Here is a 14948-nt window from a genome sequence, read left to right on the forward strand (position 1 = left end):
GACTCATGAGAAAACTGTCTGTGTGTTTACCTGTGTGTCTGCCTGTCTGTCTGTCTCTGTGTCTGTCTATCTGTCTAAAAACCCAACCAGATCTTTCAAGAGCATCCTCTCCAACGCTGTTACCTGGTCAACGACACATGGACATCATCATCATGCAACAACACTGTGGTCGGCGTGCCTGGCAAGGTGGTGGGGGAGCCCAACACAGCCCTCCTGACGCTGGTGCTCATGTCCGGAACGTTCTTCATTGCGTTCTACTTGCGCAAGTTCAAGAACAGTGCCTTCTTCCCTGGCAAGGTAAGTACAGTAAGCCTGGGCTGCCTCACCATACCCATACAGTATTGGCCCTTAAAAAATACATTCAAAATGCATTAAAGGTGCACTATGCAGAAATCACTGCCATTTCCTGGTTGCTAAAATTCTAATAGTTTACCTAATTTCAGTTTATGTGACAAAATAAGCAAGTATAGTGTAGAGAATCATTGTACCATCTAAACTGCTGTTTGAAGCTGGTGTACAAAACTGAAAGTAAAAGATGCAGAAACTAAACTTAAGACTGGGAAGCATAGAAATAGTGAACATAGAACAGATCTACCGCTTCTTAGACTTGCTTTCAATAACAATGACAGATCTATGACTCACATTTCTATGTACATGTTGTCGGGTTGCCCAAAAAGTTACATATTGCAGTTTTAATGCGTGTGGCAGAGCATGTGGCAGTAAGCAACAGGTTTATATTCAATCTGACTTGTGCGTGTTCTTTGTCTCAGCTCCGTAGGATGATTGGAGACTTCGGGGTTCCCATAGCGATTCTCATCATGGTGTTGGTGGACTACAGCATAAAAGACACCTACACTCAGGTGAGATATAGGTCAAGATCAAATGTCAAGAGAGTCCAATCAGAAGTGAGAACAGCCCAGGCTAACCTTTTCCCTTTGACCCCCCCCTCCCCCCCCTATTCAGAAGCTGAGCGTGCCCACAGGCTTCTCGGTGACCAGTCCTGAGAAGCGAGGGTGGCTGATCCCCCCGCTGGGCTCGGACGGCCAGTTCCCTGTCTGGATGATGGCCATCAGCATCTTACCCGCCCTGCTTGTGTTCATCCTCATCTTCATGGAGACGCAGATCACCACGTAAAGCCGGGTGTACACTAGAAGGCCCTGATTTAGCTGTCCCAGACACGTTTTTGAGATCGGAGACAAAATCCCCATGTCGTTGCCTGCTCAGGGCGCGCGGCCGTCACCGATGCTTGTTTATATGAGCGGGTCAGAGACGCAATCTGAGGGCTACCAATCTCGTCTTTGAGCAGTCCCAGACATCCCGATATTTTCAGACATATTTGATTTTATCGGCACAAAATCTGCAATGCTCTTGTAGTGTGAGATGTGCAATGACACGTTTTGAGAGCGGTGATCAGCAATAGCCAATGAGAGCTCGCCAGAGAAGAAGCCAGTGAGATGATAACGTTGTTTCGCATCACCCAGAATGTGTAGACTCTCAAGTAGGAACGATGACTACTACTAGTATGTGTTTGTACTTCCTTTAATCAAAGCCAAACTGTCAAATCGTTACACCTCTGAAGTTCACAAGCAATGTTATTCAATTCAAAATGTTGGCTAGATATTTCAACTCTGTATGGCAAGCGTAAATGTCTGACTGAAAACATTTGAGGCTGCTTTGAGCCACAGCTACGTTAAATCTAATCACATCATAACATCATTGTTGTAGCGAGACAGCGTGGTATCGACAATCCTCACGACCAAGGGAAGAATCTTGTAGTGTGTGACCCCCGTCTGTGCCACATCATTTAGTGTGAGCACCAATACGTTGGCAAGACAAAAAAAAAACTACAGGAAAGATGGTCATTTAACTTGGTTTAGCGATGTTAGGAGTTTGAAAGTCGTAGTGTACACCCGGCTTAAGGGACCCCTCCAACCCGTTACCTCTGCACCCCCATCTTACATATTATAGAGTAATACAAGTCATCTCTCTCTCTCCTTCACTCAATCCCTCTCCCTCCATGTTCCTCTCCTTTTATACACTCTCTCTCTTCTTCACTTCCTCTCTTTCTCTTCCACACTCTCTTTGGTCTCTCTCCTTCCGTCAGGCTGATAGTCAGTAAGAAGGAACGGATGCTGTTGAAGGGCTCCGGCTTCCACCTTGACCTGCTCATCATCGTGGCCATAGGTGGGGTTTCGGCCCTGTTCGGTCTGCCCTGGTTGGCCGCTGCCACCGTGCGTTCTGTTACTCACGCCAACGCCCTTACCGTCATGAGCAAGGCGGTGGCCCCCGGCGACAAGCCCCGTATCCAGGAAGTGAAAGAGCAGAGGGTGACGGGCTTCCTCGTAGCTCTGTTCGTCGGTAGGCATGACCCCTCTAACTTAGGGCCCAGGCCTAAATAGAGAGTAGGGTCGCAAAATTCCAGAAACTTTCTCAAAATGCACAGGTTTTCCAAAAATAGCTGTTTTCACATGTTGGGTTAAAATTTCACGGGAAACCATATTTTCACATGTGAGGAGAATAATATGTTTTCAATGTGAAAATGGCACTTTGACATGTGGAATTGCAAATTCCCATGTGGGGTTAAAATAATGTTGTTATGTGAAAAGATGCTGTTAACATGTTGCAGTAGTAATGTTTCCACTGTTGGAATTAGGGTGACCACACCTAAAAAGGTCAAATGTGGGACAAGAGAACGATTTTGAGGGACATTCGAGGAACAGTGGACAAAATACATTTCTTGGGGGTAGGTTAATGGATGACATTCAAATGGCTCTGGTCATACGCTCTGGTCATGCAGGCTCTGAGTCTGTGAGTATCCATAGCAACAGCTCTGCTTGGGTTGCTCTGCTCAATGAAGAGACATGAGACAGCAGTAAGCTGTTAGCTACTTTTCGTCACTCTAAACTCAGACAAAACTCAAGGAACATTGTTATTTTCTGTGAAATAATCTCTCCTGTTTTATATTTGACGAGGTTAAAGCACTGTTATGACACCTTGTTATGATCTTAGTCAGAAATGACTGTACTGCGCAGCAGAGCACGCACAAATGGCTCAGCTTCAAAAAACATTTAAGAAACAGGCCCTACCTGGCCCTAACCCGATGTATAATGTCTGGGTCCATCACACTCGGGTTGCGTAGCAGAGCGTTACAAGGGGGTGGCCCCTGGCGACAAGCCCCGTATCCAGGAATTGAAAGAGCAGAGGGTGACGGGCTTCCTCGTAGCTTTGTTCGTTGGTAGGCTTTACCCCTCTAACTTAGGGCCAATGTCTAACTCGAGAGTAGGGTTGCAAAATTCCAGAAACTTTCCCAAAATGCACAGGTTTTCCAAAAATCCCAAGGGGCTTGAATTTCCGAGCTCTCCCTGTAGATTTTGCGGTGACGTAGAGTCCCCATGAGTGACGGAACACTGAGCCAATCATTACCAACACCTACGCACTGTATTTTCCGCTGGCTGCCCCACCACCACAGATAGCAATGAGCTAGCCTGAAACATCTGAATTTTTGAGCTGCCTTACTCAAGAAAGCAAAAAAGAGACCATATTTGTATGCAGCTTTATTAACTGTTTGCAAACTGATATGTGACACGTATTAATGCCAAAATAACATGCAAAACAGACAACAACAAAAAACTGCCCTGCCCCACCTGCCCTGAATGACGGGTCGCCACTGGGCGGGGAGACACTTTGTTAAGGTTTCAATTAAGGATTGCCACTTTAAAAACCTTTAATAGAGTAATAGTGTTATTATATGGTGCAATCCTCTAGTGAGTGAGTTACTTTTGTGCCATTAATATCAAGGAAAACTTCTGAAATCGAGAACCAAATTCTTAGTATCGCAAACAATATTGAAAGCAAAACATAAACCCAAAAATATTGATAGCAAAAAAAACATTGCAAGGAAATAATTTTGAAATGTGAGAACAAATGAATTGATATATGTGAAATATTTTATATGATAACGTGATTAAATAAAATGGCTCCCTCTTTTCTGCAATTTTTGGTTACGTTACCCCGGCCTTTGCTTTCGCTGACTTTTTCCAGTTGTAAGATTCATTCAAGCAACATAGTGCTCTGCATCCCACTGCTGGTTTGCCTCTGAAGCAAAGCAGGGGCAGTCTTAGCCGGTCCATGGATGGGAGACCAGATATAACTGGAAGTTGTGAGAAAAAAAAACACTTAAAAAATGTATTTGTGAAACTTCACGTGTCTAAAACGAAAAATTCAGCAAAAATAGTTTTTTATTTTTCACAAGTGATTTGTTCACACGTGTGTTTATACGTCTCGGAAAGCCACGTTTTTTTCACAGGATTTTTTCATGTGTTTCTTTTGTAAGGGTCGAGACACATGCTTCATGTAAATGGTGTGTTAATTTCCAAGGAAAATGTATCTTCTCACGTCTGTCTCCCCTTGCTAGGTTTGTCCATTGTGATCGGCGATCTCCTGCGTCAGATCCCCATCGCTGTGCTCTTTGGGATCTTCCTCTACATGGGCGTCATGTCCCTCAACGGTATCCAGCTCACCGAGCGCATGTTGCTGCTTCTGATGCCCCCCAAGTATCATCCTGACCACACCTATGTCCGCAAGGTCAGTACCGCTATACCACGACAACATCTATGTTTGCAAGGTCAGTACTGCCAAAATCCCAACCACACCTACAGCTGCAAGGTCAGCACTGCTTGAATCTCGACCACACCTATGTCTGCAAGGTCAGTGTACTGCCCAAACCTCGACCACACCTACAGTGCCTTGCAAAAGTATTCATCCCCCTTGGCGTTTTTCCTATTTTGTTGCATTACAACCTGTAATTTAAATGGATTTTTCTTTGGATTTCATGTAATGGACATACACAAAATAGTCCAAATTGGTGAAGTGAAAAAAATAAATAAACTTGTTTCAAAAAATTCTAAAAAATATAGAAAGGAAAAGTGGTGCGTGCATATGTATTCACCCCCTTTGCTATGAAGCCCCTAAATAAGATCTGGTGCAACCAATTACCTTCAGAAGTCACATAATTAGTTAAATAAAGTCCACCTGTGTGCAATCTAAGTGTCACATGATCTGTCACATGATCTCAGTATATATACACCTGTTCTGAAAGGCCCCAGAGTTTGCAACACCACTAAGCAAGGGGCACCACCAAGCAAGCGGCACCATGAAGACCAAGGAGCTCTCCAAACAGGTCAGGGACAAAGTTGTGGAGAAGTACAGATCAGGGTTGGGGGTTACAACAAATATCTGAAACTTTGAACATCCAACGGAGCACCATTATATCCATTATCAAAAAATTGAAAGAATTTGGCACCACAACAAACCTGCCAAGAGAGGGCCGCCCACCAAAACTCATGGACCAGGTAAGGAGAGCATTAATCAGAGAGGCAACAAAGAGACCAAAGATAACCATGAAGGAGCTGCAAAGCGGAGATTGGAGTATCTGTCCATAGGACCACTTTAAGCCGTACACTCCACCGAGTTGGGCTTTACGGAAGAGTGGCCAGAAAAAAGCCATTGCTTAAATAAATAAATAAGCAAACAGGTTTGGTGTTCGCCAAAAGGCATGTGGGAGACTCCCCAAACATATGGAAGAAGGTACTCTTGAACCTGCGAGAAGAGCCCTATGGCTTCAGGCTATTCGGCGTGGGAGAGTGGGAAATATGGGGACCCGGTGTCCAAGTAGGCTAGACGTAGCTATGTGTGTGGAAAACATTTCATCATAGGTACATAGACACGTGATCGAGGACTGCGTGGCCAAGACGAGGATCAGCCTGTTCCTGCAGGTGGCCATGAGTCTGGCCAACATCACGTGCTGTCTGGCCGCTCTGTGTGACTACATCATCACCAGGGAGGTTAGGACCTCCAAGCAGACCTTCAACTTAAGGAGGTCCAGGTCCATCAGCCAGAAGAGAGCCACCACCAGCACCTCAGAGCTCTGACAAGACCGATGGAGGGACAAACACTGTGCAGAACTGGTTGAAATTACGTTTCAACCAGTTTTGCCCACTGGGAAGTTACTGGCTATAATTTTACTAGCTGTGTGAGAAATTCTGCCACTATTTGAGGACAAGGGACGTTGAGTAGGAAAAATTAGTATTTATTATTGAAAACCTACGCATTTTGGCACTATTTTCCCTTTTGACTGTCTGCAGCCTTACCTCGGACAAGAGTTAACCCTATCAGACCAGATATTTTTATATATTTAACTTTTACTATATTTCACTGCTTCGCTTAAGTAAAATGTTTTAAACTTCTTAGACTACCACAAAAATACTTTTAAAGAGGTGAAGCAATTGAACAACAAAAAGAAACATGGAAAATTACCATCTGATCTGATTACAATTGTTTGTGCCCTGTGCAATGCCATCTATATGTGTACTGTATGTCCTGACAAGGGACTCACCACAGAACAACAAGGCATGTTAAGTAGGAGAAGTCAGTTCGACCCATGGGGCGGCGCACAATTGGCCCAGCATCGTCCAGGGTAGGGGAGGGAATGGCCGGCAGGGAGGTAGCTCAGTTGGTAGAGAATGGCATTTGCAACGCCAGGGTTGTGGGTTCGATTCCCACGAGGGGCCAGTATGAAAAAAACAATTATAATGTATGCACTCACTAACTGTAAGTCGCTCTGGATAAGAGCGTCTGCTAAATGACGTAAATGTAAATGTAAAAATGTACTCTGGTCAGATGAGACTAAAATTGAGCTTTTTTGGCCATCAAGGAAAACACTATGTCTGGCGCAAACCCAACACTTCTCATTACCCCGAGAACACCATCCCCACAGTGAAGCATGGTGGTGGCAGCATCATGCTGTGGGGATGTTTTTCATCGGCAGGGACAGGGAAACTGGTCAGAATTGAAAGAATGATGGATGGCGCTAAATACAGGGAAATTCTTGAAGGAAACCTGTTTCAGCCTTCCAGAGATTTGAGACTGGGACGGAGGTTCAATCCAATTGAGAATCTGTGGTATGGTTTCAAGATTGCTGTACACCACCAGAACTCATCCAACGTTGTGCCAGTAACCGAAAGGTCGCTGGTTATAATCCCTGAGCCGACTAGGTGAAAAATCTGTCTGTGCCCTTGAGCAAGGCACTTAACCCTAATTGCTCCTGTATGTCGCTCTGGATAAGAGCGTCTGCTAAATGACAATTTTTTTTTAAATAAAAAATTGTTATGCACGCCCAAGTTTTCTGTTTTTTGTCTTATTTCTTGTTTGTTTCACAAAAAAAAATATTTTGCATCTTCAAAGTGGTAGGCATGTTGTGTAAATCAAATGATACAAACCCCCAGAGTAGCTGATCAAAACTTTACAACAACACTGGTTCTATCTTGTAAAAGTGTCCTTAGGATCTGAAGGGCAGGGAAAGCCGACTCTTGACTCTGACTACTACTGCTACTCTAATATGTGTGTGTTACAGGTGAGGACTCTGCGCATGCACCTGTTCACGGGGATCCAGCTGGTGTGTCTGGCAGCGCTGTGGGCGGTCATGTCCACCGCGGCTTCGCTGGCATTCCCCTTCGTCCTCATCCTGACCGTGCCCGTCAAATGGTTCCTATTGCCCCGCATCTTCACCACGCGCGAGATGCAGTGTGTAAGTCTACCCCCCCCCCCTCCCCCCCACACACACACACACACTGTTGCCACCGCCTAAAAGAGTTAGGGTTTTATTGGTTTTAGTTTACAGTTGGATGTTGCTTCGGGGGCCTTTGCCTGGGAAATTATCTGGGAAAGTCTGATACCCTTTGCAGCTGAACCCTGGCCATAACATGACCCTTGACTTCTACCCCTGGTCTCTCTTTATGTCTGGTCTCTCTTTGTGTCTTAGTTGGATGCAGATGACGCAGAACCTAAGTTTGATGAGCGGGAGGGACAGGATGAGTACACAGAGATGGGGCCAACGTGATGGACATTCTGCCAACCAATAGACACCCTAGCCCTATACTCCAGGAAGTTGCTCCTAAGCCACCAAATCCTTTGTTTGTTCACCTGATATTTTATAACGCACCACTGATAGTTTGAAAGGTTTTACTCATTTTTTATTTTATTATTTTGAAAGGTTTTTAGGGTTCCAACTTCCAAATCATGTTTTTTGTCTATTTTCACTATTTTGCTTTTTGCAAGGTGGATTTATCCTTCGACATTATTTGAGTTACAATGTCGAATCGTGTTTTTAGGTATCTTTGGGATGTGTTTTAATGTCAGGTGGGAGTTTGAATTGCTATGTGTCAAAGACTAGAGCCCAATTTCAAGTCTCCACCTTCTCCTCAAAGTGTGCATTGGAATTGGGCAGGAACCACCTTCACTGAGGTCATGACCTAAGAAGAAGCACTTTATTACTGATAAATGTATACAACATAGTCATAGACAAACATTTACCATTCAGTCTAGTGCCCACGGTTAGGCGTATCATTGCAATAGTCTTTAGAATGTTACATATTTATTACTACTATGGTACATTTTGCATTCAAGAGTGGGTAGAATGTACACTACATGGTTCTCAATTCCACATGATTTTACATGGCCCACCAGTATGGCAAATTCATTTAATTCATTTTGTAGCTTCACTGAGAAGCACTTACTATAATGCACACTGACAAAAGTGGTAAGCAAAGTAAAAGCAACAAAAATTCGATTAATCTAATGCTCCCCCATCAAGAGGGCCACTAGGCCACATTCAGTTAAACGTTGTTTTCAAAGAGGAAGGGTAATATGCCCATTCCAATTGCCTTTAGTCCAGTACAATATGTTTAACTTGTACTGTACCTCAAATTGCTTAAATACAAGAGTGGAAGAGCTTCGCATTATAGAACAATCAACCAATCATTAGCAGTGTGTGTTTGTGGGGCCTGTCCAACTGTCTTTTGGCAAATAGCATGTGACTGTGATACCATTATAACCTTATGTGTAATAAGGTTATACTGGTATCACAGTCGCAAGCTATTTGCCAATCTTGTATTTAAGCAATTTGAGGTACAGTACAAATTAGACATATTGTACTGGACTAAAGGCAATTGGAATGGCAGAGAAACCATCCATACAGAAACATTTGTTTTGTAAGCAGGTGAGGGATAGTATGTTAGCTGTAAGTGTGCTGCCATTTGCCATTGTAGTGTATTCCCCCTGAGTAGCCTATATCCAGTGCCTATTCAAGACTTCTGCAGAAAGCAGATATAAATAATGTATTGTTTACTGTGTCTTCTGTTTGTTTCTGTGGTGGCGTTATCACATATGATATGTGGCTATGCAAGCTGGTTATGATGACATACGGGCGGTACCAGTTTAAACAAGCCCACCAAAGAGTTCTGGTTGCGTCTCAGTAAGTTTGTGTTAGAAACGTGTGCAGTGATTGAATCGAATGTGTTTTTGTTCTAGAGGACAGACAGGGTCTGTTCAGGTGTTGGGGGTGTGTTTACAGGGGTATGATAAATTAAGAATAGGGGTGCCTACATCAGTTATATTGTTGTTTAAAGGCTTCACGACCAAATCGAACCGCCTCGTTCTGCCCCTATCCCGCCCCCGTGGACGCCTCTTCCCCAGAGCTAACAAAGGTGACATACTGACAAGATACAGGAGTCTCCTCTCTAACAACAGGAATAAATGTCTGCAAAGGCAGAAGGAAGGAGGCGGGAACAGGCGGGAACATTCTAGCCAATGAGAGGGCAGAATGTTTTCATACGGTATATGGATACACCTATGGGTTACCGTGTAGGCGTTAACCAGATTTGACAAAGGGCTTGCTCGTAAAGTAGAGAATCCTGCACATGCGCAGAAGGTTTGGTTGTTTAGCTATCAGTAAGAGGCATCCAGAGAATTTGGACACGCAGCCACTGTTGTTTAAAAACAGCCCTTATTCAAATTGATTCATTATTTGCAATTGAATGAATACAGCCCTAGAAATAAAGTAGCACTACAGTACCCCCTGGTGTATATTTGGGATGGTACACACGAGAAGCCTTCATTAATTCATTTGGCAATCTGTGCCTAAGAAAGTAAATGTGTCAACAACAAAAAAAATCCTGTATGACTGACAAAAAACATTATATTTTTTGAAGAGCAGATACTGTAAGTCGCTTTCGACCAATCACTTGCTGCTTAGATCTCACCACTGTGCTTCTCCAAACATGTTAAAGATGTTTGGTCCCATTACCTACTTCATTTTCACTGTTGTGCACTCCTAGGTGTATAGTCTTGGTTTAACTGTCTGAACAACAGTATGTACAGAATGTCGGCTTTAATGTACATTAACCAAAAGTAGGAGACATTCTATTCAATAAAATGTTAAGCATTTTTAAGTATGCACATCATTTTGGGCCTCAGTAGCTAATCATGTCTATAAAGCCAATGAGGATAGTCCATAAATAACAGCTGTTTCCATCATAAAATGTCACTGAATGTGTTGTGACAAACGCAGTTATAATACAAGTTATTGAGATTATGTTTACTTTCTACCACATTAAAGTGAAACATCATGCCGGTGCACTGAAAAATTACAGTTGTTTGCAAGTATTTCAAAAGTGTGTAGTAGGATAACAGTGTCTCATTGAATCACTGCAAAGGAAGAGCACTGGCTGCCATGTATGTGTTTGTTGTCATCATGTGGTCCAAAAAATTGCCTCCTTTGCAGATTTGCTTGCTGTTGTTACAGTTTTCAATGTGTGTGCTTAGTCAAGTTCACCAGGTCATATCATCTTTCCACACAATTATCCCAAAGCAATGTTGCAAAGCTAGCATCCAGAAATATGCTAAAATATTTTTGATATATTGTTCTCTCACATTGTATTCTAACTGCAAATATTATAGCATGAGTGAGAAATAAAGAAGAAATATAATATATTACATACAAATATATCCATATATTTTCTTAGGAATCAATCATGGTTCAAGTGCTTTGGCTTTAGCTACATTGCAAGATGTTAAAATAGACAATCTGCCTTGCTCTTATCCATGTCAAGTTTGTAGAATTAGGGCTTTGACTGATTTTAAATGTTATTTTTATATATGTACAAGTAAATGTCTATTAATGATTAAATTAAACTGAAAGTTGTGTTTTCTTTTCTATTTGCAAGGATGTGTCTGTCCCTGTACAAAGATATGTGTAAAGTTGTTAAGGGAGGGATACCGAAACATGATTAATTTAAAGTAGACATTCATATTAAGGATAGGCCATATAAATGATGTATGGTACAATTTCTTCTTGTCATCATCATATTGTATGATCTATCACCTAAACAGCCAAAAAGAACGTGTATCACACACTGCTGTCAAAGTTTGAAATAAAAGTATCATGAGTCCGTGGCAAATTAAACTTGATGACGATAAACGGAATACGTAGGCATGGTGATGTCTGGTATATTCCTAAAACTTAAATAGAAAATGATGCTGTCGCTGCTTCCTGTTGACAAGACATATTGATAAATAGCCCAATGTCAAAACACAGTTTTAAAGTGTCCAAATCAATAACCAATATGCAGAAACAGTTTGTGATAATTGAAAACATAAACATAAAATGTACTATCTATACATAATCGTATGACTTGTATTTTTTTAAACATGCACCTTAAAAACTGCACACACATTGTCAAGTGGCAATAAATCACTCATCGATTGAAACTACCACAGCTCAAAAACCACACGGAATCTGGGAATAATGTGTACATCACTGGTTAGAGGACAATTTGTAGTAGACAGATAGCTATACTGAACAAAAATATAAATGGAACATGTAAAGTGTTGGTCTAATGTTTATTGAGCTGAAATAAAAGATCCCAGAAATTGTCCATATGCACAAAAAGCTTATTTCTCTCAAATTGTGTGCACAAATTTGTTTACATCCCTGTTGGTGAGCATTTCTCCTTTGCCAAGATAATCCATTCACCTGACAGGTGTGGCATATCAAGAAACTGATTAAACAGCATGATCATTACACAGGTGCACCTTGTGCTGGGGACAATAAAAGGCCACTCTAAAATATGCCGTTTTTTTCACACAACACAATGCCACAGATGTCTCAAGTTTTGAGGGAGTGTGCAATTGGCATGCTGACTGCAGGAATGTCTACCAGAACTGTTGCCAGATAATTTAATGTTAATTTCTCTACCATCTCCACGTCCAACGTCGTTTTAGAGAATTTGGTAGTACGTTCAACCGGCCTCACAACCGCAGACCACGTGTAACCCCGCCAGCCCAGGACCTCCACACCCGGCTTCTTCACCTGCGGGATCATCTGAGACCAGCCACCCGGACAGCTAAAGAAACTGTGGGTTTGCACAACTGAAGAAGTTCTGCACACACCGTCAGAAACCGTCTCAGGGAAGCTCATCTGTGTGCTCGTCGTCCTCACCAGGGTCTTGACCTGACTGCAGTTCAGTAACCGACTTCGATGGCCACTGGCACGCTGGAGAAGTGTGCTCTTCACGGCTGAAACCCGGTTTCAACTGTACCGGTTAGATGGTGGACAGCGTGTATGGCGTTGTGTGGGCGAGCGGTTTGCTGATGTCTACGTTGTGAACAGAGTGCCCCATGGTGGCGGTGGGGTTATGGTATGGGCAGGCATAAGCTACGGACAACGAACACAATTCAATTTTATCGATGGCAATTTGAATGCAGAGATTCTGTGACGAGATCCTAAGGCCCATTGTTGTGCCATTCATCTGCCGCCGTCACCTCATATTTCAGCATGATAATGCACGGCCCCATGTCGCAAGGATCTGCACACAATTCCTGGAAGTTGGAAATGTTCCAGCTCTTCCATGGCCTGCATACTCACCAGACATGTCACCCACTTAGCATGTTTGGGATGCTCTGGATGGACGTGTACGACAGCATGTTCCAGTTCCCGCCAATATCCAGCAACTTCACACAGCCATTGAAGAGAAGTGGGACAACATTCCACAGGCCACAATCAACAGCCTGATCAACTCTATGCGAAGGAGATGTGTGAGGCAAATGGTGATCACACCAGATATAGACTAGTTTTCTGATCCACACCACTAAATTTTACCAAATAGGGCTATCTTCTGAATACCACCCATACCTTGTCACAACACAACTGATTGGCACAAACGCATTAAGAAGGAAAACATTTCCACAAATTAACTTTTAACAAGGCACACCAGTTAATTGAAATGCATTCCAGGTGACTACCTCATGAAGCTGGTTGAGAGAATGCCAAGACTGTGCAAAGCTGTCATCAAGGCAAAGGGTGGCTACTTTGAAGAATCTCAAATATAAAATATATTTTGATTTGTTTAACACTTTTTGGGTTACTACATGATTCCATATGTGTTATTTCATAGTTTTGATGTATTCACGATTATTCTACAATGTAGAAAATAGTAAAAATAAAGAAAAACCCTTGAATGAGTAGGTGTGTCCAGACTTTTGACTGGTACTGTAAGTGTAATGCAACACTTTTTTTTGTTCATCACTTCCATTGATATCATGCTGAAATCCAGGGGCGTCATGCAGGCCAAAAATGTGAGGGGGCACAAAGTGCGTGAGGATGGCTTAGGGGTGGTCCGGAGGGGGACTATTTCCTCAGTCCAGAAGTTGGAGATTTTTGAAACACACTTTTTTTGGGGGGGGGCATATCTTAGCATACATCTTGAGCTGCCTGTATCCTCCTGACTGATGGTTATTTTTTAAAGAAACTAAATATGCTTCTCTGCTAAAATCTGGGTAAAATATTGAAAGGACTGTGAGTCTTATTGAGTACATCTAGTAATTGCTTGCTTTTCTAAAGCCTGATAACATTGCCAGCAGGTATGCCAGCTAAGATAGTTAGACAAGCTATCTACTCTAACTTGATTGATAGTCTGAAATGGCTTCTTGGTAGCTAGTTATGAGGTTGGGAAATTGGGAACCTATCTGGAGTAGCTAAAGCCGACTTCATACAATTGCTAGGTGGCTAGTAGTATTACAGAGAAACAACAACAACAACAAAATATTATTATTATAAAACATTTTTGGAACAGACAAATCTGTGGGGGCACGTGTCCTTGTGCCCCCTATGGATCAAGGCGCCTCTTTTGAAATCAATAGAACGGGGGCGAACGTTTGGGGTGTAGCGCTGTTTAAATGTACACTATTCAACTTGGAATAACCTATACATGGTTGGTTAGATGAGAATTTGTAGAAGGCTTCTACCTATATTTTGGAATGGCGGATGTTGATTTCGGGAGGCTGCCATCACGGAAAAGGGAATACTCCACTTTTTCTGTTAGTTAACTTCAACGAATTACGACCCTTCATAAGATATCAACAGTGACAACAGTTGCCTGATATTTCCGTGTATAGGTGTATGGCCACTGACCAGCGACTTTTATAGAGATTGTCCCAAATTTTCCGGCCCATTTGAGAAATAAAATTATACCTGCGTTCCAAGTCCTGCGAACGCCAGCGCATATGACAAAATCAACAGTACAAAACCAAAGACATGGATCTGTTTTAAGCAATTGATCTTGTGTCATTGTGTTGACTATGAACTTTTATACTAACATCACCAATCTGAAAAGGATGTGTAATTCCCCCCCAATTCGATGTGGTCAAACCGTCAGCTTGTGTACTGTCGTAACACATACTGTCCACACCATGGAAAGTCAAAAATCACAGATTTCTCACTAGTTTAACCATTTAGAGATGTAAAAAATGCTCCTAAGCACAAGCACAATTTAACCAGGCGCTCTAGACTAGAGCGTCCATAGGGTCTGTGCAGCAGGCTGAACGTTTGACTTCTCTAGAAATAGGTTCATAACCTTTAATTGCATTGCCTGAAATACCACAGGCCTACGGTTATTATTACATTCCAGTCTCAACTAGATGAGGTGGGATTCCAGTGAAAGTCTCCTCCTTTCCCCATCTATTCGGCCAGTTTCAATTAATCCCACGGCAGTGAGTGTGCGTGACGGCTGTGTTGGTGAGGAGGGTGCAACTGGGCCAGCAATTCGGTGCGTTCC

General features: G+C 42.7%; 1 protein-coding gene across 1 annotated transcript in view; it reads left to right on the top strand.

The window, feature by feature from the left end:
- LOC311150634 (anion exchange protein 2-like) overlaps window positions 1-7897 on the top strand; it is a gene marked incomplete at both ends in the record, with an annotated part of 31282 nt that extends 23385 nt beyond the window's left edge. The window contains 7 exons of the mRNA XM_084188124.1: window positions 91-297; window positions 771-860; window positions 964-1130; window positions 2105-2358; window positions 4415-4584; window positions 7412-7585; window positions 7820-7897. Of these exons, the coding sequence (XP_084044250.1) occupies window positions 91-297; window positions 771-860; window positions 964-1130; window positions 2105-2358; window positions 4415-4584; window positions 7412-7585; window positions 7820-7897 (1140 nt within the window). The remainder of the gene's footprint in view (window positions 1-90; window positions 298-770; window positions 861-963; window positions 1131-2104; window positions 2359-4414; window positions 4585-7411; window positions 7586-7819) is intronic.
- Between the last annotated feature and the right edge of the window lie 7051 nt (window positions 7898-14948).

The sequence above is a fragment of the Coregonus lavaretus genome (assembly GCF_964263955.1).
Source record: "Coregonus lavaretus genome assembly, chromosome: 23".
NCBI classification, from domain to species: domain Eukaryota; kingdom Metazoa; phylum Chordata; class Actinopteri; order Salmoniformes; family Salmonidae; genus Coregonus; species Coregonus lavaretus.